General features: G+C 36.9%; 1 protein-coding gene across 3 annotated transcripts; it reads left to right on the top strand.

Moving 5' to 3' along the window:
* The first annotated feature begins 303 nt into the window (after positions 1–303).
* On the top strand, positions 304–23,036 carry LOC113119620 (chromodomain-helicase-DNA-binding protein 4-like). 3 transcript variants are annotated; one of them, XM_026289216.1, is made up of 41 exons: positions 304–457; positions 843–968; positions 2,829–2,950; positions 4,369–4,599; positions 4,685–4,803; positions 5,722–5,966; positions 6,723–6,847; positions 7,054–7,189; positions 8,086–8,255; positions 8,367–8,600; positions 9,649–9,852; positions 9,978–10,189; positions 10,283–10,414; positions 11,242–11,341; positions 11,439–11,630; positions 11,786–11,986; positions 12,076–12,213; positions 12,319–12,440; positions 13,192–13,365; positions 13,448–13,589; positions 13,721–13,852; positions 14,397–14,514; positions 14,626–14,750; positions 14,856–14,948; positions 15,039–15,177; positions 15,271–15,440; positions 16,389–16,566; positions 16,682–16,768; positions 16,877–16,968; positions 17,051–17,184; positions 17,963–18,107; positions 18,248–18,410; positions 18,813–18,913; positions 19,523–19,748; positions 19,862–19,924; positions 20,009–20,173; positions 20,751–20,859; positions 20,969–21,101; positions 21,180–21,375; positions 21,458–21,621; positions 22,799–23,036. In XM_026289216.1, exons 2-41 carry the CDS (start codon positions 914–916, stop codon positions 22,808–22,810), a joined length of 5,799 nt encoding a protein of 1,932 aa, XP_026145001.1. In that variant the 5' UTR covers positions 304–457; positions 843–913; the 3' UTR covers positions 22,811–23,036. The 3 variants fall into 3 exon arrangements, with proteins under 3 accessions (XP_026145001.1, XP_026145000.1, XP_026145002.1); XM_026289215.1 differs by lacking the exon at positions 304–457 and having other exon boundaries at positions 777–968; XM_026289217.1 differs by lacking the exon at positions 304–457 and having other exon boundaries at positions 914–968; positions 20,015–20,173.
* The last annotated feature ends 294 nt before the right edge of the window (positions 23,037–23,330 follow it).

The following is a 23,330-nucleotide window of genomic DNA, read 5'->3' as shown; positions in this document are numbered from 1 at the left end:
TTATGGGATGTTCACCGGGGTGGGAGGGGTTGCTGTCTCCATGGCAACTGTTGCTAAGGGCACAGTGGAATGGGGAAGAGAGGGTCTGTCTTTGGTTGTGTGTGTGGGGGGGGGGGGGGGTGTTATTATGGTCTGTATGTTGCAAGGTAACTATGCAGTGGGGGGAAGGGTGAATGTCTGTATGTATGTGTATGTGTGAATATGGGAGGGAGATTATTATGGGATGTCTGGCCCCTGATCTCTTTGTGTCTATGCAAAGGGTGTAAGTGGCAGAAGGAGAAACTGCGACGTTGTGTGCATCCTACAGCTGAGAAAAAACATAAGCCGGATACACTTTCCCCACATATTCATTAAAAACAGGAATATTAGAAATTAGAAAGTGTTGATGAAAAGGAGCCTGTACAACGTGGGGATTGAATTAGCTATTTGTTTGAAAAAAGGGAAGAGGTCAAGTTGTGTGAGTACACTTTCTAACATTGTATTACATGTATTCTAATTATGCTTTTATAAAATCATATGAATGCATGTAAAAACAAATTAATCTTAAAAGTTATGGAGACTTGGCAGGTTAGCATTTCTAGCCAGTTTAGCTAATGCCTCACTCACATCATGCCCCATTGGCCTATTAAATCTCCATAACTTCTTCCAGCCGTGTATTTTAAAAGTTTAAGCATGCTTTTTTTCAGTTGCATCAAACCAAATGATATTTGTTCACCATCGTTAGATATATTTGCACGGATCTTGATTTCTTGGCATGGAGTGACCACTATGATCAGCATGCTACCGTAACTATTAACTTCCGTTTGTATTGTTCTTTTATGTTCTGTCTCCCACGGCTTCAGGAAGGCACCAGAGGAGGCGAAAACCGGCACACAAGTATTCACAATCCTCTCCAGTTGCTGTAATCAACAATATGTCCGGCAGCGAGGACGACAGAGACGACTTTGAACGTCGGTCTATGATGCAAGGTAGAATATTTACATTTACTGATGGGTCAACTCCACTCTGTTAGTCGCTGTTGATGTGGTTTACGGTGTCCGTGGATGAAATGTAAACACAGAAATGTTTAAACGAATTATTCATGACGTGTTTTACGTTCACAGTTGGTGCGAAACTTCATTTATTCGACGAAGTAGCGGCTAACTTATTCGGCTTACGAAACAACAAGCGCTATTGCTTCTAGAGGTTTTCTTTTTTGTAAACCATAGTAAATCAAAATTGTGGTCTTTATGAGTAATTGATCTTATATTATTGGATACTTTGCATTGTAACACCTCTTTGATGGATATTAGTCGTCGTTTTGTTTTGCCGGTTTTTTTACGCGGCTAACCGTCGACTTACCTGATATTTTTGACCGTCACACTCAAATAATATGTCTTCATATTAGTCAAACATGGCATACAACTTCAGTTTAAACTAATCTAGGAGCTTATTGAGCAGTGTTGGTGGTTTTATAGTAACATTAGATGTGTTATGTTGTTGTTGTACCGGTATCGGTGTTTCGCGGCCTACCGGTAACAGTCGCGTGCGAGTTTGACGCGTGAGGTTTTTCTGTGTCCTCGCGCTCTGGCTGTTCGCGCGCTCTCGGCCTGCAGCTTACAAGCTCGAAAATTCTATTTTGCCCGTGAAAAATCCACAAACGTTGCTTTTAAGTCTAATATTTTGATTTTGCACTTCAGCGTGTGCAGAAATCGGATGTGACGCCAGTTTTTACAGGGAAATGGTTAAAGGGAGGCATTCTGAGTGCTGAATGGAGCAAAATACTCGGTGCATTTTCGTATTTATGCCTTACTTTCTATTTCGCATGATTATTAAGACTAATTTTAACCCCTTTAGGAATTAAATTCTGATTTCATATGTGTCGTGTGTGTTTAATTTAGTATCTGTGGGGCAGTTAGTCAACTCAAAGAGGCTTTTATATTAATATACTATGGTACATGGAGAAAAGCCAGTATATTGTTTTTCATAATGAAATTTGATGCAAGTCCATTAAGATCTTATCAGATTACTGTCATCCATGGGAAACTTTAGTCAAAGACTGACAGTCACAGAGGAATAATAATAACAACAACAGTGCAGTGTCACTTCACTAAATGTACATAGTAAAATCATTGCCATATGCTGCTGTTAGAAGTGACATAAAATGAATGTGCTTAAATTCCTCCTTTTACCAAGAATATTGTATCTGATTATAATGCTCAGGTCACTTGTCTGTGTGACTTTTCTTCGGTTATTTAATACATCCTGTGATCACTGTGTAATTGACATCGCTTCTCGCTGTATAGTGCACAGGATGATTTTTTAAACGACCCAGATCAAATGGCTAAAATAGATTTGTAGATGACTAATCTCTTGCTGTCCTATTATTAGATTAAATGTAAATGTCAACCCACTGCGTTGATGAATTTTTTTGATAAATCCAAGCAGCTCTTTTTCTAGTTACAGGGTTTGCATGCTCACAAAATGCATTTTTAATTACTGGTAATTTATTTTACTTTTAAAATGGTAATGTCCCAGTCTGACAATGAGGAGCATCAGTAGAATTTCATAGTGAATGTACAGAATATCTGGACTAAATGTGCACATAAAAATTCAGGCTTAAAGTTTGAGTTTAAAATATTAAGACGAGTAGGTATTTCTCAGTGCAATGTGTGTAAATTATATTTTCTAATATTTATAGAACAATTCTTATCCGAATGACTGGGATAGAATAATTTATAAAGGGAAAAATAATAACTTTAAATAAATGTAATAATAATAATGAGAAAGGTTTTTCATTTATTGAAATGTAAATAATTTATTAAATGATTTGTGTGTTTGTTTCACAGATGAGGATGACCTGGACGAGGAGTTGTCAGAAAATGATGCACCAAAGGTGAAAAAGAAGAAGAAAGCCAAAAAAAGTAGCCGCGAGAGCAAAGGCAGCAAGAGGAATCGCTCCCGGAGAGAGGTAATGGCGTTTTTCTGTGTGTGTGGATATTGTTTGTGTGTGATATCCTCAGAGAATACAATATTCACCGTCTTTATGTTATGAATTAGAAACCTCCCCCACAGTGTCTTAATGAGAAACAGAGCAATTTAACTGGCGCCGCAAATGGGATAACATGTACTAATGACTGTTAATATCAAAGGTACATAATTCCATTTTTTAGCCACTGAATCAATATCCGACTGCTTCGTTAATAATATCTGCTGTTGTGTTCAATAGACGAAGTGCTTTTGTTGTAAAACAGCCATGTAGTCTACCATCCAAATTTCAACATTTCATTTGTGCAGCTAAATATGATGCTCGACTAACTGGTCAAGTTATCCCTATATTTTTGTAAATATTGAACGCAATATAAAATAGTCAGGTTTTAGTCATTTAATGTAAAGATTGCAAACTGGTTCTTGTAATGTCATAAGTGGTTGTTGAAAGGACTCTTTGGGGACTTCGATGGGACTTTTGCTTGTTTGAGACCGTTATACTACTGTCATAATGGACAGTAGTAGTTAATGCTAGAGTAATCCTAAAATGATTACTAGGCTGCTTTCGTATTGTTGTTGTTGTTTTATTGATGTTTTTACATTAAAAACTGTAGAAAAATGTACGATTGGCTGCTGTTAAATTAAATGAATACATTCTTCAAAATAAAAATTTGCAGTAAATCATCTAATAACAAATTGATTTATTGCCTCTATTTTTTATGTTTTTGGGTAGTTGATATTTCATGCAGGATTACATTTAAAGCTATTTTAGTTAAACATTTTGTTAATTATTTTACAGTTGTGCCTGCTGTTTTTATAGCTTTGTTAATGTTTATATACATTAGATATTTGTACATTAAAAAAATAATGCACCTTCACAATTGTTTTAAAAGAAGGTAAAAAGTAATACAGTAAAGCCTTTTATATTTTTAAATGTCATTACAATTGACAAAAAACAGCTTTGTATTTTAATATATTTTAAAATGTAATTTATTCCTGCGATGGCACAGCCAAATTTATTCCAGTCTTCAGTGTCACATGATCCTTCACAAATCATTCTAATTTGCAGATTTGATGCTTCTTATTTTAATCAATGCTGAAAAAATTCTGTTGTTTTGATATTTTTGTAGATAGTTATTTTACCCCCCCCCCCCATACTTCTTTGAATAGAAATTTCAAATGAATAGCATTTTTGTAAAATAAAAAAGCTTTGTAACATTAACACATAGGGGTCTTTCCTGTCACTTTAGATTAATTAAATGCTTTAAAAATCATATGACAATATTTGAATAGTATTATACATTAATACAAACCTTTATCCTAAGATCTTGTTGTGGACAATGGTCTAGTGTTCTACCAGCATCCAAAACTGATCAAATGTACGTCGTGTTTGTTCTCCAGGATATCGGTGTCAGTTCTCCGGAGCCAGTGGAAGGCCCTGATCTGGACAACGGTGAAGAAGACCGTTCAGAAAGCGAGGGTAGTGACTATACACCTGGCAGGAAAAAGAAGAAAAGAGCCAGCACCACAAAAGACAAAAAAAGAAGCAGCTCTGGTGCCGACAGAAACTCAGCCACTTCAAAACGGAGAGAACCTGAGGAAGAGGAAGACGAGGATGATGACGATGATGCTGTGAGTGACATTAACTGCATGGCAAAGTAAATATAAATTGAATCTCTCAGTTCTATAAGACGTGTTTTTCTGAACTTATTTCAAGGAGCCAAAAAGTTCCTCTCAGCTTTTGGATACCTGGGGTATGGAGGACATCGATCATGTCTTCACCGAGGAAGACTATAGGACTCTGACCAACTACAAAGCCTTCAGCCAGTTCGTCCGGTATGAGTGCATCATCCACACATGAGAAAAATCACTGAACGTCACCATTAAAACAAAATTGGCAGTTCTTTTTTTATGTAATACTGAAGTGTTTATTATAAATGATTTAGCTGTGCACAACATTACATGTGCCCTCACAATGTTTAACAATTTTAAAAAGTCCCACCCTGCTTTTTTTTCTCTTTTGAGAAGCTGTTTCATGAAAGAAAGCATGAAAATGTTTTATGCTGATTTAATAAAACTGCTGCTTTTTTATTTGTGAACATATGAGAAGTGTATCTCATAACTTCCAATAATTGCCCATCATGGTCATAAATAACTTGATGTCTGCTCTGACAATAGTATGTTGCTTTTTCGAAGTCAAAAAATGAGGTGATTCCCCGACGAACATTGCTTTTACACAGAGCATAAAACGTGTGCTAATTCACACCTGCACGCTAGGTGAAGACGACCAGCAATGCATTATACTATGGAAGTCAATGGCTGCTATTTGGGTGAACTATATTACTGATTCGACTATACTGACATCAGATGAGAACAAAACTTAAGCTTGAGCCTAAAAAAAAGTCACCCCTTTATCTTATGTAGAGCTGAACTTTTCATAGTTTCTGAACTTGTACAGAGTTGCTGAATCAGTGTTAACCTTGAGCTGAATAAAGACACTATTGTCTTTATTTAGAGCTGCTTTGACTCGTATTTAACGGTGTTTGCAGAAGTGTGCTATATAGCTCTGAAACGATGTGTATTGAATCAATGTCTAGATAAATAAAGGTGACTTGTGTGAAGTGCTGCATGATGTTAAAATGTGCAGGTCTGGAATATGTTGTTGGCTTTAATCCCATACGGGATTGATGGCAATACAATTTAAATGGATCTCCCTCTAAATTGTAGCCGTTATGTCTTCCTACAATCTCACAGGCCTCTGATCGCTGCCAAGAACCCCAAAATCGCTGTTTCCAAAATGATGATGGTTCTGGGAGCGAAGTGGAGGGAGTTCAGCACTAACAACCCTCTGCGGGGCTCGGCTGCTGCCACCACAGCCCTGGCGGCCGCGAGTGCCACTGTAACTGTTGAAGCAGCAGCCGCTGCAACCGGAGCCCAAATCAGTGCCGAGTCCACACCAGCAGCTCCCTTACGCAAGGCCAAGACAAAAGAGGGCAAGGGTGGGTGCAAACTTGTTTCCATTCTCCCAGTTTGTGTTTTTCTGATTGGTTTTTCACCATGTGAGTGAGCGGTTGCCTGCTGTAGCAGCTATTTCCCCAGCGTTTGTTTGATTTGTGCATTTCATCTGAACAGGATTATTATGGACATTCAGCAGTTGCTTTTCCGCTGTGTTGAGAAATAATGGTTTCCTTGATCTTTTGCATCAACTACATTGTGCTGTGAAGCTCATTTCACCGTAGATTGTTTTTAAATCGTGATCTTGTCACATTATATTGGTTTCCGAGAAGCTATTATTTAAAAATGGGGTACTTGTGTAACCCAACAGTAGACTGCTCTTGCTCATTACATGTGCAAAAAAGGAAAGCAAACATGGAATGCTTATTTGTTTTGGTGCAGAAAACTTGAACATCTTCAAAGTATGTGAATGCAAATTTAAGAAATGTGATCATAAGTTTGGGGTCTGTAAAGTTTTATGTTTTTGGAAGAAGTCTAGTTATACTCACCAATGCTGCATGCATTTGTTATTACAATTTAAAATGCTGTTTTCTATTTAAATGTGTTACCTATTCTTGTGACGCAAAGCTGAATTTTCAGCATCATTACTCCAGTCTTCAGTGTCACAAGATCCTTCAGAAATCCAATGAAACAACATGCTTTTTACATGCTAACAGGGTTTATTTGTGATGTAGGAGTTCTTAACCCCTAATTGTTTGCGTGCTGCATTGAAATATTATGCTAACTCCTGCGCATTTCAGGTCCCAATGCACGCAAGAAGTCCAAACCCGCTCCCAAACCTCAAGAAAAGAAGGTGAAGACCAAAAAGGTTGCTCCTCTGAAGATCAAACTCGGAGGCTTCAACAGCAAGAGGAAACGCTCATCTGTAAGAACCTGCTTTTTCCAGCTTACTCTTGCACTTATCTTTTAAACTTTTTCCACGAACCATATTGTTTTTTACTTCCCTCGGCTCTAATTTTAAACCTAGCATCTTGCTAATGACATCCGAGTCATTTTATGGTCATTTATCAGGCTCACGGTGCATTTCTCTCTGCCTCAGTCTCTCTTTTTATTTCAAACTGTCTTTTTCAGAGTGAAGAGGACGATGTGGACGTGGACAGTGACTTTGATGATGGCAGTATGAACAGTGTGTTGGTTTCCAATGGATCAAATAGCCGCAGTAGTCGCAGCAGCACTAAAAAGAAGCCCAAAAAGAAGACGAAAAAAGGTGAGGATCTTGTGTTCTCTCTCTGCATGTGCTGGTGGATAACTAATAGTCTTATACAGGACAAGAAAAGGCCTGGTCTACATCATAACCCCTTCACAGAGCACCTGAGGAGACCAAAGATTTTCTAGTTTTGGTTGCAGTTGTGAGAAAACTGATTTGGAAAACTGTGCATCTTGTGTATATACTAAAACTGTTGGGAATATTTGGAAACCCTAGAGTGAAATGTTTGTGAAATAGATATCCTCCTCTAAAATTTAAAATTAAATCAGTTTTATTTTCTTTTTCTTCTCCCAAATATAATTTTTTTTCCCCCATTTGAATTTTTCTGAACTACTTTTTTTTTATTCAAAATTTTTCTAGTTTTAATGATTTCATTTTATTATTATTTTTCTAATCAGAAGTGTATACCTGATCTATTGAGTTCATGCAGTGTTAAGTTGAATCCTTAAAAAAAAAAAAGAAATGTCCCAATGAAATTTATTTTTCTTCTGAAATTGTGTTGTGCCTTTTTTAGTATTTCTTTATGATTCAATATAAATTTATCACAAACAGTGGGAATCAAATGAAGGTTTAAAACATTAACAATTCAATAGCGATTCTGTTTTTACATGAAAATGTAACATTTCTTTTAGTTTTTTTGCAAGCAATGCTAAATGACAGATGTTTACTGTTAAAACTAAAACATGGAAGAAAAAAAGTGATATTCCTTAAAACAAAGTTTTAATTGTATGAATACTTTAAGAAGAAATGGTACAATATTACTGTTAATTCCTGTTAAAATTACTTGAAGTGGTGTAACATTGTGTTATACAGTTTTTGTCAATTTTTATGACTGTATTCTGTATTTCCGTGTCGTACTATCAGTCATTCATGTATCCTCTGTCTTGCTCTGCTAGGTGATGATGAAGGGGATGGATACGAGACGGATCATCAGGATTACTGTGAGGTCTGTCAGCAGGGAGGAGAGATCATTCTCTGTGACACCTGTCCACGAGCGTATCACATGGTCTGCTTGGACCCTGACATGGAGAAAGCACCGGAGGGCACCTGGAGCTGCCCACACTGTGTGAGTGAACCAACATGAGTTCAACCTAACACTGCAGCAGCAGTAAATGTTTGGTTCCCTCCAAAGAGCTGCATGTCAAGCCCTGATGTGCATCATCTCTTCCTCTTTCAGGAGAAGATGGGCATCCAGTGGGAGGCTCGCGAGGATGCGTCAGACGGCGAGGAGGATAACGAGGTGGTAGGTGAGGCGGAGGAGGACGACCATCACATGGAGTTCTGCAGGGTGTGTAAGGACGGCGGAGAGCTGCTGTGCTGTGACTCCTGCCCCTCGTCGTACCACATCCACTGCCTGAACCCACCTCTGCCCGAGATTCCCAACGGAGAATGGATCTGCCCTCGCTGCACTGTGAGTCAACCGCATTGCAAGTTTGAAATAGGGGTCATATGTGACACTGTCAACTTTTCCAAAGATGTCATAATCGACTGATCAGTTCATTGATTTATCATTAATGTCACTGCAGCAAAACGCCTGTCGGAGACTCAAATAGCATACAAATGTGTGTTATACCATTAAAATATTTTGTAAGATACATGTGCATAGTACTATAATATTTTTAGATAACCGTAAATTATAGAATAATATAAATGCTCTACCAAAATAAAATATAGTTAAAAATGCAAGTTATATTTACAAAATAGTTTGATTCAGTACAAATAGTTTTCTTTTGAATTGTAGGATAATTCATTTAAACATAAAGCGATTTAATATTTTTTTTTTATAAATGCAGTATTTAAGTATAAATGTAATTGGGACTCAAATAGTGTACAGATAGCATGCTTTTGAATTGTAATATAATGTAAGTGTATATAACATTAATATATAAATCTAATTATTACTTATGTATTTTATTTAATATACATGTATAATAAATATAATTACTATATACATTTAAAAAAATTATTTGAGACTTAAATAGCATGTACAAATTGCCTACTTCGCAAAGATAATGTAATGCCAATCTAATATAATAAACATGCATAATAAATAATATTCAAATACAAGTAGCAAAAGTAAATGTAATTGATACTCTAATACGAAAAAAAAAAACTCCTTTATAATTATTTGGACATGTATATATTATAATTTAGAATTTTATATTTTTATAAGTGATTGGGATTCAAATGTACAAATAACCTTGCTTTGATCATTTAAATATGCTTAAGAAATATGAGTATTGGTATTAGTAATGTATGGGTATTATTCTTTTCAGTCCAATTTTTTATATATTTAGACATTTTATATATATATATATATATATATATATATATATATATATATAGCTTTTTATTTTTTATAATGTATACAAGAAATACAGGTTTGAGTCTTTCCACGTTGAAACTTCCCTTTGCTTTGTGTATCATGAAGTAATTTAAACCTTGTTGTTTCCCTCCAGTGTCCCGCACTGAAAGGTAAGGTGCAGAAGATTCTGACCTGGCGCTGGAGTGAACCTCCTCCCCCGACCCCCGTGCCGCGGCCCAGTGACCTCCCAGCTAATGCGCCCGACCCCACTCCGCTGGCTGGTCGCCCTGAGAGGGAGTTTTTCGTTAAATGGCACAATATGTCCTACTGGCACTGCTCCTGGGTTTCTGAGCTGCAGGTACCTGCACTGGTTCTTCTTGTGGTCTCAAAATCCCATTCTGAATCCAGATTCAGGCTGAATTCACACTCGATTAGTTTGCTTTGGTCCTAATCTTGTCCCGGGTCTTCTCTCACTGCCTCTAGCTGGAGATGCACTGTCAGGTGATGTTCAGAAACTACCAGCGCAAGAACGACATGGACGAACCCCCACCCGTAGACTTCGGCGTTGATGGAGAAGAGGAGAAGAGCGACAAGAGGAAGAAGAAAGACCCCACCTATGCTCGGATGGAGGAGAAGTACTACCGCTTCGGCATCAAGATGGAGTGGATGATGATTCACCGAATCCTGAACCATAGGTGAGATGAGCTTCAACAACTTTGGATTGAATCACTTTGGATCAGTTTCATGGCTTTGCTCACGTCGTACCTCTTGTGTTTTATTTTTTTCAGTGTGGATAAGAAGAATAACTGTCACTACCTCATCAAGTGGAGGGATCTGACATATGATCAAGCCACCTGGGAAGCAGAGGATATGGATATACCAGAGTTTGACACTTACAAACTGCAGTACTGGAACCACAGGTATTTACATGTGCACGACCACTGCTGATAAAGACACAAAACATCAGAGATTTAGCTTCCAGAATAATGTGAAGTAACATACTGAAACTCTTTATTATACATTTGACATTCACGACAATGTTGTTTTAATATAATTTACATGCTATTATAGTTTTGACTATTTTTCCTTATCATTTTGATTCTAGTAATTTATGTGCTTTTGTGACTTCAGGTTTAAAATATTGATATTTAGGTCTAATTCATTTTTATTTTACTTTATTTTGTTATGCATTATAATTTATATTAATGTTTTGTAATGGAGTTTTTAAAATATATGATCAGTTTTCGTTTTGATTTTATTTTAATACCGTATTACTATTTAGGTTTTTATTTTTGCTTTTAAAGTTTATATCAATGTTCTGAAGTATCTTTTTATAATATTAAATTTTTAGTGTTTATGTAATTTAAGTATTTATGTTTGTTTTAGTCTATTTGTTTCAGTTCAATTATTATAATGTACAAATATTTCCAGTCAGTAATTTTAATGCTTCAGCTTAAACTGGACGAAAATTTGAAAGTGTTTGTCTAATAATTATTTTTTTTATTTCAGCTTTCAAAAGCAAAATAAATAAATCAATAATTTAAATAACAAATATTTTGTTACCTTTTGGTATGCAAGATAATTTTTTAAAGGCAGTGAAAGTTATACAAAAGAATATGAAAACCTTTATTCATTACCGTAGACCTAATAGCACAAAATGTAAAATCTTTAGTCCTATAGACTTTAAAATGCAAGAAAAAGCACACATGGATTAGATTCATTAATTTTTTTTTTTTTTCTGTTAAAGGGGTTTGATGATGGGTGATGAAGGTAAACCAGGAAAGAAGATGAAGTTCAAAGGAAAGATGCGGAAACTGGACCGCCCTCCAGATAACCCCGTGGTGGATGTAAGTGAGCTTCATTGTTTTGGTCCCACACATTACTTCCAGCTGCACCATTCACTTGCTCATCGATGGCTAAAACCCACTTCTTATCCTCCTGTAGCCCACTATTAAATTTGACCGTCAGCCAGACTATCTGGACGCTACGGGCGGGACGCTGCATCCGTACCAGCTGGAGGGGCTCAACTGGCTCCGCTTCTCCTGGGCTCAGGGAACAGACACCATCCTGGCAGACGAGATGGGTCTGGGAAAGACCGTGCAGACTGCTGTGTTCCTCTATTCACTGTATAAAGAGGTGTGTGGCTTTATGCTTTTATTTGAATGTATTATGCAATATAATTTATTCCTGTGATGGCAATGTTAAAATGTAATTTTGAATGTTATGTTACTACCTTAGTATAGAATCTCATATTTATTCAGTTTTAAAACGCTGGTGTCTTCGTTCCCCAGGGTCATTCGAAGGGTCCGTTCCTGGTGAGTGCCCCCCTGTCCACCATCATTAACTGGGAGCGAGAGTTTGAAATGTGGGCGCCGGATCTGTATGTGGTCACATACGTCGGAGACAAAGACAGCAGATCTGTCATCAGAGAAAATGAGTTCTCCTTTGAGAACAACGCCATCCGCGGTGGCAAGAAACCCTCGAAGATGAAGGTCAGTTTGAGTGTGAAAACTGCTCTTTCGGTTTAAGAGTCGTAAGTCTCTTGCAGTGATGGAGTGAATGTTTCCTCATGCTCACGCAGAAAGAAGCCTCTGTAAAGTTCCACGTGCTGCTGACCTCCTATGAGCTGATCACTATCGACACGGCTGTTCTGGGCTCCATCGACTGGGCTTGTTTGGTTGTTGACGAGGCCCACAGACTGAAGAATAATCAGTCAAAGGTGAGACCAACATAGATGATGCAATAATGATGTAGTAAAATGACTGATTGGTAGATCTTAGTGGTGGTTTGGGGTGTTAATGCTTTGCTGTGGTGTTTTGTGTAGTTTTTCAGGGTGCTGAACAACTACCCGCTGCAGCACAAGCTGTTGCTGACTGGAACTCCTCTACAGAACAACTTAGAAGAGCTTTTCCATCTGCTCAACTTCCTCACCCCAGAGAGATTCAGGTGCGTTTCTGATTCGTTTCACATCGCAAGGTCACGCGCTCTTGAAATTCTCCGTAATATCATGTCTTGGTATTACATATAAATAATTGTCTAAGAAATTATTAATTGTATTAACGTGCAAAAGTATATACAATTTAGTTGTTTTAAAATAATTTGTAATTTTGTGTATGTAACATGACTTCGAAAGACCTATATAATATTACTGAAATAAAAGTTCAATGAATCTCACCGTGCATGTTATATATTTTAAACAACAAATAAAAATGATCTTATTATATTTTTGTTTATAAATATTATTATTTTTGCAGATAATGTAAAAGAAATCTTTTCAATGTAAATTTGTTTGTAAAGAGCTTCAAAAATGTTATAGAGCTGCTTTACATAAAACCAGTGACAAAAAAACATTTACATTGAGGCATTTTTTTTTAACAGTATGTGAAACTTGTAATATAACACAACAGTGGTAATAGAAAACTCCATTCCAAGAAGCATGCACTATTCTATTCAACTATTTTTGAATATTTATAAGTTATAAGGAAGCATAAATTAATACTTTTAAAAATCTGCAGCTTTATGGACAAAAATGAAATCCTGTTCTTGAAAAACATTTCAAATGGAAGCCTTCAGCACCATCTGGTGGCCCCCTGGGTATCTACAGACATAAATTACACTCTCTCTCGCTCACTCGTTCTCTCTATCCCTCTCTTCTCTCTCTCTATCTCTCTCTCTCTCTCTCTCTCTCATTCTGCAGTAATCTTGAGGGTTTCTTGGAGGAGTTTGCCGACATTGCTAAGGAGGACCAGATCAAAAAGCTTCACGACATGCTGGGACCACACATGCTCAGGAGACTCAAAGCTGACGTGTTCAAGCACATGCCTTCCAAAACGGAGCTCATCGTCCGAGTCGAGCTCAGCCCCATGCAGAAGTGAGTGTGTGATGAGGAATAGACGAGTAGATGAGTAGGTCACAGGAGCCAGAGTTTCTGAATCCTTTATCTGTGAATCCAGGAAATATTACAAGTTCATCCTGACCCGCAATTTTGAGGCTCTGAACACTCGCGGCGGAGGAAACCAGGTTTCTCTACTGAACGTCGTCATGGATCTCAAGAAGTGCTGTAATCATCCCTATCTCTTCCCTGTTGCTGCTACGGTACAGGCCTCTCTTTTTCCGTGGCTTTAATTATAGACCAATAATGTGTCATATTATGTGATAGTTGAGCAATTTGCATATTGATGAAATTGGGATGATTGAGATGTCGTCTGATTGGCTGTGTGAAACAGGAAGCTGCCAAGTTGCCCAATGGGATGTACGAAGGCAGTGCCTTGACTAAATCTTCTGGCAAACTGCTGCTGCTGCAGAAGATGATGCGGAGACTCAAGGAGGGCGGACACAGGGTGCTCATCTTCTCTCAGGTGAGACAGCATTTATTTATTAGGATTAAAAAAAAATCTATATCGGATTTTACTCTCTCTCTTTATTATAATTTATTTATATCGATAAAAGTAAAAATGAATAGGTATTAAATATTTATACTGCCATTTAAAGGCCAGATTTTTTTATTAATACTTTTATTTAGCAAGGAAACGTTAAATTAATAAGTGACAATAAACATGCATAATGTTGCAAAAAAATATTTTAAATAAGTGCTGTTTTTTTTTTCTAAACATCGAAGAATCCTGGAGAAAAAGCGGTTTTCTGCCAAAAATATAAAGCTTAAACCTTTAACAGTGATATTTAGAAACAAAATGGCATGTTAAAATGATTTCTGATGACTCAAATTGGAGTAATGATGCTGAACATTCATCACAGGAATAAATAACATTTTAAAATATATTTAATAGAAAATACTTATTTTAAATGTAAATAATATATCACGTTTTTACCGTATTTTTGGTTTTGACAAAAATGCGTATAATGCACAGCAGGAGTTTGAGATGTTTTGTCCCTCTTGTCTAGATGACCAAAATGTTGGACCTGCTGGAAGACTTCCTGGAGAACGAGGGCTACAAATATGAGCGCATTGATGGCAGTATCACGGGAGGCATGAGACAGGAAGCCATTGACCGCTTTAATGGTGAGACCAGATGTTTGCTATGTAACCGATGTGGTTTGTACATTTGTTCTCCTTGCTCTGTTTATACTCGGTCTCTAAGTGTCATAATGAATGAGGATTTTCCTGCATTAGCTCCTGGTGCTCCCCAGTTTGCTTTCCTGCTGTCGACCAGAGCCGGTGGTCTGGGTATCAATCTGGCAACCGCAGACACCGTCGTCATCTATGACTCCGACTGGAACCCTCACAATGACATTCAGGTGAGATCAGGACTCGGCAGTGGATGTCTGATACAAGACAAATCTTATATTGAGATCTGACCCGGTGAATTCATCTCCACTGGTGCTTGGTGGTTTCTCTTGTAGGCCTTCAGCAGAGCTCACAGGATTGGTCAAAACAAGAAAGTCATGATCTACCGCTTTGTGACCAAAGCCTCTGTAGAAGAGAGAATTACTCAGGTACACAGCAATTTTTCTATGACGCACACATTTGTTTTTGTGTATGTGTGTTTTGAATCTTAACTGATTGGTCTTTTATTTTATCTCAAGGTGGCCAAGAAGAAGATGATGTTGACTCATTTGGTTGTGCGTCCCGGACTGGGCTCAAAGACCGGTTCGATGTCCAAACAGGAGCTTGATGACATTCTCAAGTTTGGTACAGAGGAGCTCTTCAAAGACGAGGGAGAAGGTGTGGCTGGAGTTACACACTGCTTTAGTTTATACCGACACAATCTCTCACTAAAAGAAGCGACGTTGAAACTGGTGGTGTTTGTCTGTTCAGGAGAGAATAAAGAAGAGGACAGCAGTGTGATTCACTATGATGACAAAGCTATCGACCGGCTGCTGGATCGGAACCAGGACGCCACAGACGACACTGAGATCCAGAGCATGAACGAGTATCTCAGCTCCTTCAAAGTGGCTCAGTATGTGGTCAAGGACGAGGAGGAGGCGGTGAGTGTGGGGGCTGCTGAGACGTGTGGGATAACAGCTGGCTGTAGGAGTAGACCATTAATCAGCAATTAAAGCAACATCGTGATATGACTTAGTGTTGCTCATAACATGCTTTTTGGGAATGCGATATGTTCCAACCATCTTCGGGTGTGTGTAATGAGAAGCACTTATCAACCTCGCGTTCTCAACAGAAGAGAAACTTTTAAGTCTCCTGCTGTTTTCTGCCAAAATAAAAGCTTAAATGAAAATGAAGACCGACATAAATATCAGTATTGTCATTTGTAATTTGCAATTACATTGTGGGTTTTCATTTTTAATATTTGTCTTTAGTCATTTTACAGTGAAATATTACAATAGTGATTTGGGCTTTAAAGTTTAAAAATAAATACTAATTTATATATTATAGTTATAGTATTCTGTAAAGTAAAGCTATCATTATTTGTATTTTTATATATATATATATATATATATATATATATATATATATATATATATATATATATATATATTTAGAAATGCCTGATTATTCTATATTATTAATTTGTATATAATAATATTCTTATTTTTTATTTTTCTGAAATGCCATTTATATTGTAACATTTAATTTAGTAATTGTAGCAGTAACCATTTTATTTTTATTTTTTGTTAATAGTTCGATTGATTATTTAATCAGTTTTTGGCCAAATTGTCATACAAGTCATGCAAACAAGCACAGCAAACCTAGAGTTTATTTTTGGTTTTAATGCTTTTGTTTTTGCATATTAAATGCCAATCATAATGTTTTATGGAAAATATGCCATAAGCCTAGTTTTTGTCACACATGCTATGACATGCTGTGCTTTGGTCATGTGTCTTCCATAATATGGTTGAACATGTAGTTTTTTTTTACCATGTTTTTTGGCCAAAAGGAAATCTAACGTTTTCACTTCTTCCTGTCTTCTCCCTCAGGAAGAGGAAGTTCAGCGGGAGATCATCAAGCAGGAGGAGAGTGTGGATCCAGATTACTGGGAGAAACTGCTCAGACACCATTACGAGCAGCAGCAGGAGGATTTGGCTCGTAATCTGGGCAAGGGCAAGCGAATCCGCAAACAGGTCAACTACAACGACGGCTCTCAGGAGGACAGAGGTGAGAGATGTACTAGCACTTTTAAACTATAAACTGTTTTGTCCGGGTTTATATAAACAGCCATCAAAAGTGCTTTTAAGTTTAACTGTTAATCATGTTTCTTGTTTGGTTACAGACTGGCAGGATGATCAGTCTGATGGCCAATCGGATTACTCTGTTGCTTCAGAGGAAGGAGATGAGGACTTTGACGAACGATCAGAAGGTGAGACAAGCGTGACGATGATCAAACAAAGGATTTTTTTTTAAACTGAAACATTTTCAAATGTTTAAACCCCTTTTCTGAGTCCAATTTTTCATGGTCTACTTGCAGCCAATTCACGGCGACCCAACAGAAAAGGCCTCCGAAATGACAAAGACAAACCCCTGCCCCCCCTGCTGGCCAGAGTGAGCGGCAACATTGAGGTGAGGGAAGGAGACCTGGGATTTGGGTTTTCTTGAGCTCCTGTTTTTTTAGTTTTACATACTAAAACACTAAATTTGGCAGGTGTTGGGTTTCAATGCTCGTCAGAGGAAGGCCTTCCTGAACGCTGTGATGCGTTATGGGATGCCACCTCAGGACGCCTTCACCACCCAGTGGCTAGTCAGAGACTTGCGTGGCAAATCAGAGAGGGAGTTCAAGTAAGTTTGAGCTCATTTAGTGATTGTTTACTAGCTTACAAATATTGTGTATCAACTATGACTATGATTTATTTTAGTTTCACACTGTGCAAAATGTCATCAGTTCTTGACTTAACTTTATTCTTTTGGGTTTTGTAAGTATTTTAAGGTTCTGACCATATATATATATATATATATATATATATATATATATATATATATATATATATATATATATATATATATATATATATAATTTTTTTTTTTTTTTTACAAAAACTGCAAGTCATAGAGTCCTAAAATCTTTTTGTGTTTTCATCATAATAAAAATACAAATTTGCACTACAGTTTTTTTTTTATTTGTATTAATTCATTAGCAAAGATGCATTAATTTAATCAAACTGAAGTCTAGAGTAATGGCTGCTAAAAATTCTGCTTTCCATCACATTAATACATTATTTTAAGTTATTTATTCAAATAGAAATGGTTACTTTAAGTTGTAATATTTTACAGTATTGCTATATTTTTGCTACTGTATTTTTGATTATATAAATGCAGTCTTTGTGAGCATAAGAAATTCCTTTCAAAAGCATAAAATCTATAAACAGTAGCGTATAAGAATATATTTACATTTAATGGAAAATATGTCTTTTGTTACTTTCAGGTAAAATATTTTTTGTCTTTTATCAATGAGCAAAAGGCTCCTAAAAAATACATAAAATCCTAGCCAAATACTCATACTCTGGGTCTTGGATGTATGAACTGGTTCTCATGGTATTGTCCATGTCCTTTCTCTCAGGGCTTACGTCTCGCTCTTTATGCGTCACTTGTGTGAGCCTGGTGCAGATGGTGCTGAAAGCTTTGCCGATGGTGTTCCCCGGGAGGGACTGTCGCGGCAACACGTTCTTACTCGTATCGGTGTGATGTCGTTGATCAGAAAGAAGGTAAATAAGTAATGTATTGAAGTTAACATGATGCCAAGTTTTCAAACAGATCATATGAAATGTGCAAGATTCATGAATGGCAAAATCCATTTTGCAAAGACGTCTAATTGTTGGTGTTTGGATAACTTCTTTTTTTTCAGGTACAAGAGTTTGAGCATGTGAACGGTCAGTGGTCACTGCCCTGGATGATGGAGCTGAATGAGAATAAAATAGCATCCACTGCCAGCAGTCAGCCTGATTCACCAGGCAAAACGCCCTCTACTGGCACTCCAGCGGACACTCAGCCCAACACACCTGCTCCAGGTACCACATATGCCACATATAAGGGAGTGTTCACACCAGGAAAGTCCGAAAGTTCACTTGCTTTGGTCTGGATCAAATACATCTTTTTGGTGCGGTTCACTTTCACATGATGCTTTTGAAAAGAATCAATAGATCCCTATGGGCCTATTCAAACTTTATTTGTCTTAATTTAATGCTATATATTGAGCAGCAGATGATTTTATATCCATATACGATGCATAAAAAAATGCATTGCTGATCGTCTTCACCTAGCGTGCAGGCATGAATTAGAAGGCAATCAAACGTTTCATGCTTGGTGTGAAAACAACGTTTGTCAGTGATTCGCCTCGCTTTTTAAGCATCACGCTCGGTGTGAACCGGCTTTGAGGCAGATTGTTAAACATACGCCTGTTTGTTCTACAGAAGGTGTTTCCAAAGCAGAAGATAGTGGAAAAGATGACGATAAAGAAAAGGAGAAAAATGGAGACGGTGAAAAGGACGCAAGTGAGAATAAAGACAATGAAGTGAGTACAAACAAACATTTTGTGGATCTGTTTAAAGCCTGATACACTCAAGGTGAAGTTCTTTATTTGTCCTTCACTTTGGGATTAAAATAAAAGCTGTGATAACTGTTAGGGAACAACTTACTAACAAGACTCACTAATGAAATAAATGCACAACAAATATGACTGGTGAGAAAACAGCAGTTAAGAAAGCATCTGATCATAGCGATGGCAGCAGCTTGAAATTCAGCACTCCAGTCATCACATAATTTGTATTTATGCAATAGATTGCTTTAAAACAAGCAGTATTAAACAAAAAAACTGTCTGTTTCAATTGGAATTACAATTTCTATTTCTACTATAAACCAGCCTCTCCTGTATGTTCATTTTTTACTCGTGTCTGACCTTGACGAATTGAACAGAAGAATAGAAATAGAGATTTCCATGAAAAAGAGAGCTTGTCGTGGACCAGTGGTAGTTTGAAGATGTTTAAAAGCTTGAATTAATTTGTCTAGAAAGTTCGCTTTGTCAAGGTTTTGTAAATTTAGATTTCGCTGATTATTTCAACGTGTGTGAGGTTAGATGATTTTTATTTGTTAATAAGCCAATTCTATTTCTTTTTATCAAAAGGTCATCGCCATTCCTGATGAAGATGAAGAAGCTTCCTCTGCTTCTGAAGACAAAAGCAAAGACAAAGAGGAGAGGGACAAAACACCTGAATCCTCTTCAGAGGGAGAAAAGGCAGATGGGAAGGAAGATGAGGAAGAGAAAGAGAAGTCTGGAGACGCTGATGAGAAGAACATCGACAGCAAGCCCAAAGAATCCGAGGCTGAGAAAGAAACTTCAGACGCCAAAGGTGAACATAAATGGCATTTCGTACCCGAACAATATGGGTTTTCAGGGTTAAATGGGGTCAAAAATGTATTTGGTCTGAACATAAAGTAGCTTTTTTTTTTTTTTTTTTTTCAGGAGAAAAGAAGGAAGATGAACCTGAAAAGATGGACACTACCCCTGTTACAGATGAGAAGAAAGGTCTGTGCCACCAGAATGGATTTGAAATCTTAGGTAGTTTCTGGATCTGACCAACACACTTTATTAACTTTGTCATTCAAATAGCTCCAGGTCAGAAGGATGAGAAGGAATCCAGTAAGACGGAGGAAGCAGGAAAACTGCAGAACGGAGAGAGTGCCAAAGACAGCGCCGCAGGAGCAGCAGCAGCTGAAGAGAGGAAGAAAGCCAAAACACGCTTCATGTTCAACATCGCAGACGGAGGATTTACCGGTAAGATCTCCTGTTCAGACGGTCTATCTCAGGTTTTGTACTAGTTTTAGAACACAAGTAATTAGGTGAAGATGTTTTAGACATTATGACCCAAAAATTTGGAATTGATTAGCTGACTAGTTTTTGGAGAAGTAACTTAAGTTAGCGTTTTTTAAATTTATTTGAACTCTTAATTTCGTTTAATCTATTGTTTTTTAAACAATTAAAACTACTTTAACTTCATTTATTTTTTATTTTTTTACTATTAACATTAGCTATTAGTGTTGTATTGGCCATTAATTAATATATTACATATTAATTAACTATTGATGTTTTATATTATTAATTTAATTTGATTAATTTATTTTAACTTTTAAATATTGTAACTATTTTATTATCAAAACTTTTTATTTGAGCTATTCATTTATTAATCACTATTAATATTCATAATTTAACTGAACCAAAATTTTTTTTTTTACTTTTAAATATTATTATTAAATGCTAAAAAGGCAGAATTTTATCAGTCATGACAGAATTAGATTCCAACATGCCATACGTTTGAGCATTTGTACTATATTCTCTGTTTTTTTTTTTCCAGAATTACACTCCCTGTGGCAGAATGAGGAACGAGCCGCTACAGTCACCAAGAAGACCAACGAGATCTGGCATCGGCGCCACGACTACTGGCTGCTCGCTGGCATCATACAGTATCCTTAAACACAAGAAAACATGAACGCTGCTTTCAGTGTACACGTGTCTTTCAGATGCGTTGAGTGACGAGCAGAGCATGAGATCTTCCTCAACTCACCGTCTCAGACACGGTTACGCTCGTTGGCAAGATATTCAGAATGACATCAGATTCGCCATTCTCAATGAACCCTTCAAGGGAGAGATCAACAGAGGAAACTTCCTGGAGATCAAGAACAAGTTTCTGGCCAGGAGATTCAAGGTATTATGAAAAGAACAGACTTTTTCCTCGTACATAAGTGAAGATGTTGGTAAGAGCGTTGTTCTGTGTCTCCTGCAGCTGCTTGAGCAGGCTCTGGTGATTGAAGAACAGCTGCGCAGAGCTGCGTATCTGAACATGACTGAAGACCCCTCTCACCCCTCCATGGCTCTCAACACACGCTTCAGTGAAGTGGAGTGTCTGGCCGAGTCCCACCAGCACTTGAGCAAGGAATCCATGTCTGGAAACAAACCTGCCAACGCCGTCCTACATAAAGGTGCATCATCTGACCTCTGAGCTTCTGACACACACATCATCGAAGCTGACGCTCACTGCTTTCTTGTATGTGTTTCTGACAGTACTGAAACAGCTCGAAGAGTTGCTCAGTGACATGAAAGCGGATGTCACTCGTCTACCGGCAACCATCGCCAGGATACCTCCCGTCGCCGTCAGGCTGCAGATGTCTGAAAGAAACATTCTCAGCCGTTTGGCCAGCAGAGGACCAGACACACAGTCTCAGCAGGTACACAATCACCTGCCCGCTCTGCTGGGAGCTACGCTTGGACTGGGTCAGATTTTATAGGCTATAGTTGTGGCTGTTTGCAATCTGAATTATGCATTAGATTTATATGTCCTTTTTAAGGTGTGTGTGTATGTAGAGTTGGATGGATACAGATAGCTTTCATCTTTAAGTTTTGTGTATATAAAAATATGAATGTAAAAATAAAAACTACACAAGAACAAATTTTATTTAATATAAAATTAACATTTTAGTATTTCTTCATTTCTTTAAAGTGTAGGGTTCAATTAGGATTTTTAAATGCAACTAAAAAGACTATTTTAAAAATTATAAGTTTTGAAATGTGTAAACACATAAACCAAGTTTTAGTACTTTTTTAGAAAATATTAGAGGAAAACAATGTATTTTATTGCATGTGTATTTTACTATATGTATATATTTGTATTTATTATGACTATATAAATAATATATATTTTCAATCATTCGTAAGTCCAACTAAATAAGCTAAATAAATATTTTTTTTCAAAAGGTGTTGGTAAAAAATAAAAGTAAAAATGTTTTTAATCCATTTTTTTACAGGTGATATTTATAGAATTTTGTTTTTAAAAATATGAGGAAAGACTAAGTGGAAATAAAAATCCACAACAGTAATGAAAAAACTATTTATGATTAAAAATAAAACGCTAACATTTTTTTTTTTTTTAAGTTGATAACTATACAAGGAGATTTTTGCTACTTGTACATTGTAGATATGTTACATATTAACTCTGTAAAAGAGTCACCAGTAATGTTTTCAGAGAAATCGTTCAGCTTCTAAATTGACCGTGGAAAAACTAACTTGACATGCTCTGAATTAGGGAGTGTTTCGAAGTAAAATATGAGGTTGGACAGGATATAGTAACAGGATATGGTCTTTTTTTTTTTTTTTTTTTTTTTAACAGTCGACGGATTAAAAAGGTTATGTAACGTCTAAATAGAGCTCAATGTCACATCTATCAATACATATATTATAGACTGTAACAAGTACAGAAATAAAATAGTAAAAATGACTTTGTCAATGTTTTAGGTACTTTCTGTATTTTAGACTGAATATTGAATTGAAAGCCTCATGCTGCAGTGTTTCCTTCCAGATGTCGTATATCTTTGCTCTGTTATTAACTGGCTATTTTCACGTTGCCAGGTCCAGCAGTAGCCTGCAGCAGACGCCAGTCCACCGAGCGCTGCACACAGTGTCTACATTCCTGATTGCACATGATATCTCGTCTTGGCTTGAACTCACACCCCTCGTACTGTCCGCTCAAACCTGGGGGCTTGTGGATATTTGAGCTGTTGTTTTTATTATTTTCCTAATTAATATTGTTTACATAATATTGTTGATGATGGTTTTTGGGACCTCAATAAAAATGTTCAATAAAAAAGGCTTCCGTTCCTTTTATTCATGTTGTATTTACGGTGTAGTATTATTGTAGATGAGTTGGTTTCTTCATCAAATGTAGCATTACACTACTTGGTCACCAGTGGATCCTCTGCAGCGAATGGGTGCCATCAGAACCAGTCCAAACAGCCGAGTTAAAAACAACAGTGTTTGATCTGTGCATGTTTCTCTCCTGATTTAGACAAGATTACTTTTTCTATAGATAGAGTCGTCATATTTATCTGAAAGTGATGATTTAAAGTTAAAATAACTTAATGTTGGATTTGTTTCTTAAAAA

Source organism: Carassius auratus, chromosome 19, assembly GCF_003368295.1.
Source record: "Carassius auratus strain Wakin chromosome 19, ASM336829v1, whole genome shotgun sequence".
In the NCBI taxonomy this organism is placed as follows: domain Eukaryota; kingdom Metazoa; phylum Chordata; class Actinopteri; order Cypriniformes; family Cyprinidae; genus Carassius; species Carassius auratus.
Note: the sequence above shows the minus strand (reverse complement) of the source record. Positions and strands in the feature narration are given on the sequence as shown.

Excerpts from the sequence above, each read along its gene's own strand:
- LOC113119620 (XM_026289216.1), top strand. The coding sequence starts at position 914 with ATGTCCGGCAGCGAGGACGACAGAGACGACTTTGAACGTCGGTCTATG. Across the intron at positions 4,804-5,721 it reads GCCTTCAGCCAGTTCGTCCG|GCCTCTGATCGCTGCCAAGA; the intron begins GTATGAGTGCAT and ends ACAATCTCACAG. Across the intron at positions 11,631-11,785 it reads TCTATTCACTGTATAAAGAG|GGTCATTCGAAGGGTCCGTT; the intron begins GTGTGTGGCTTT and ends TTCGTTCCCCAG.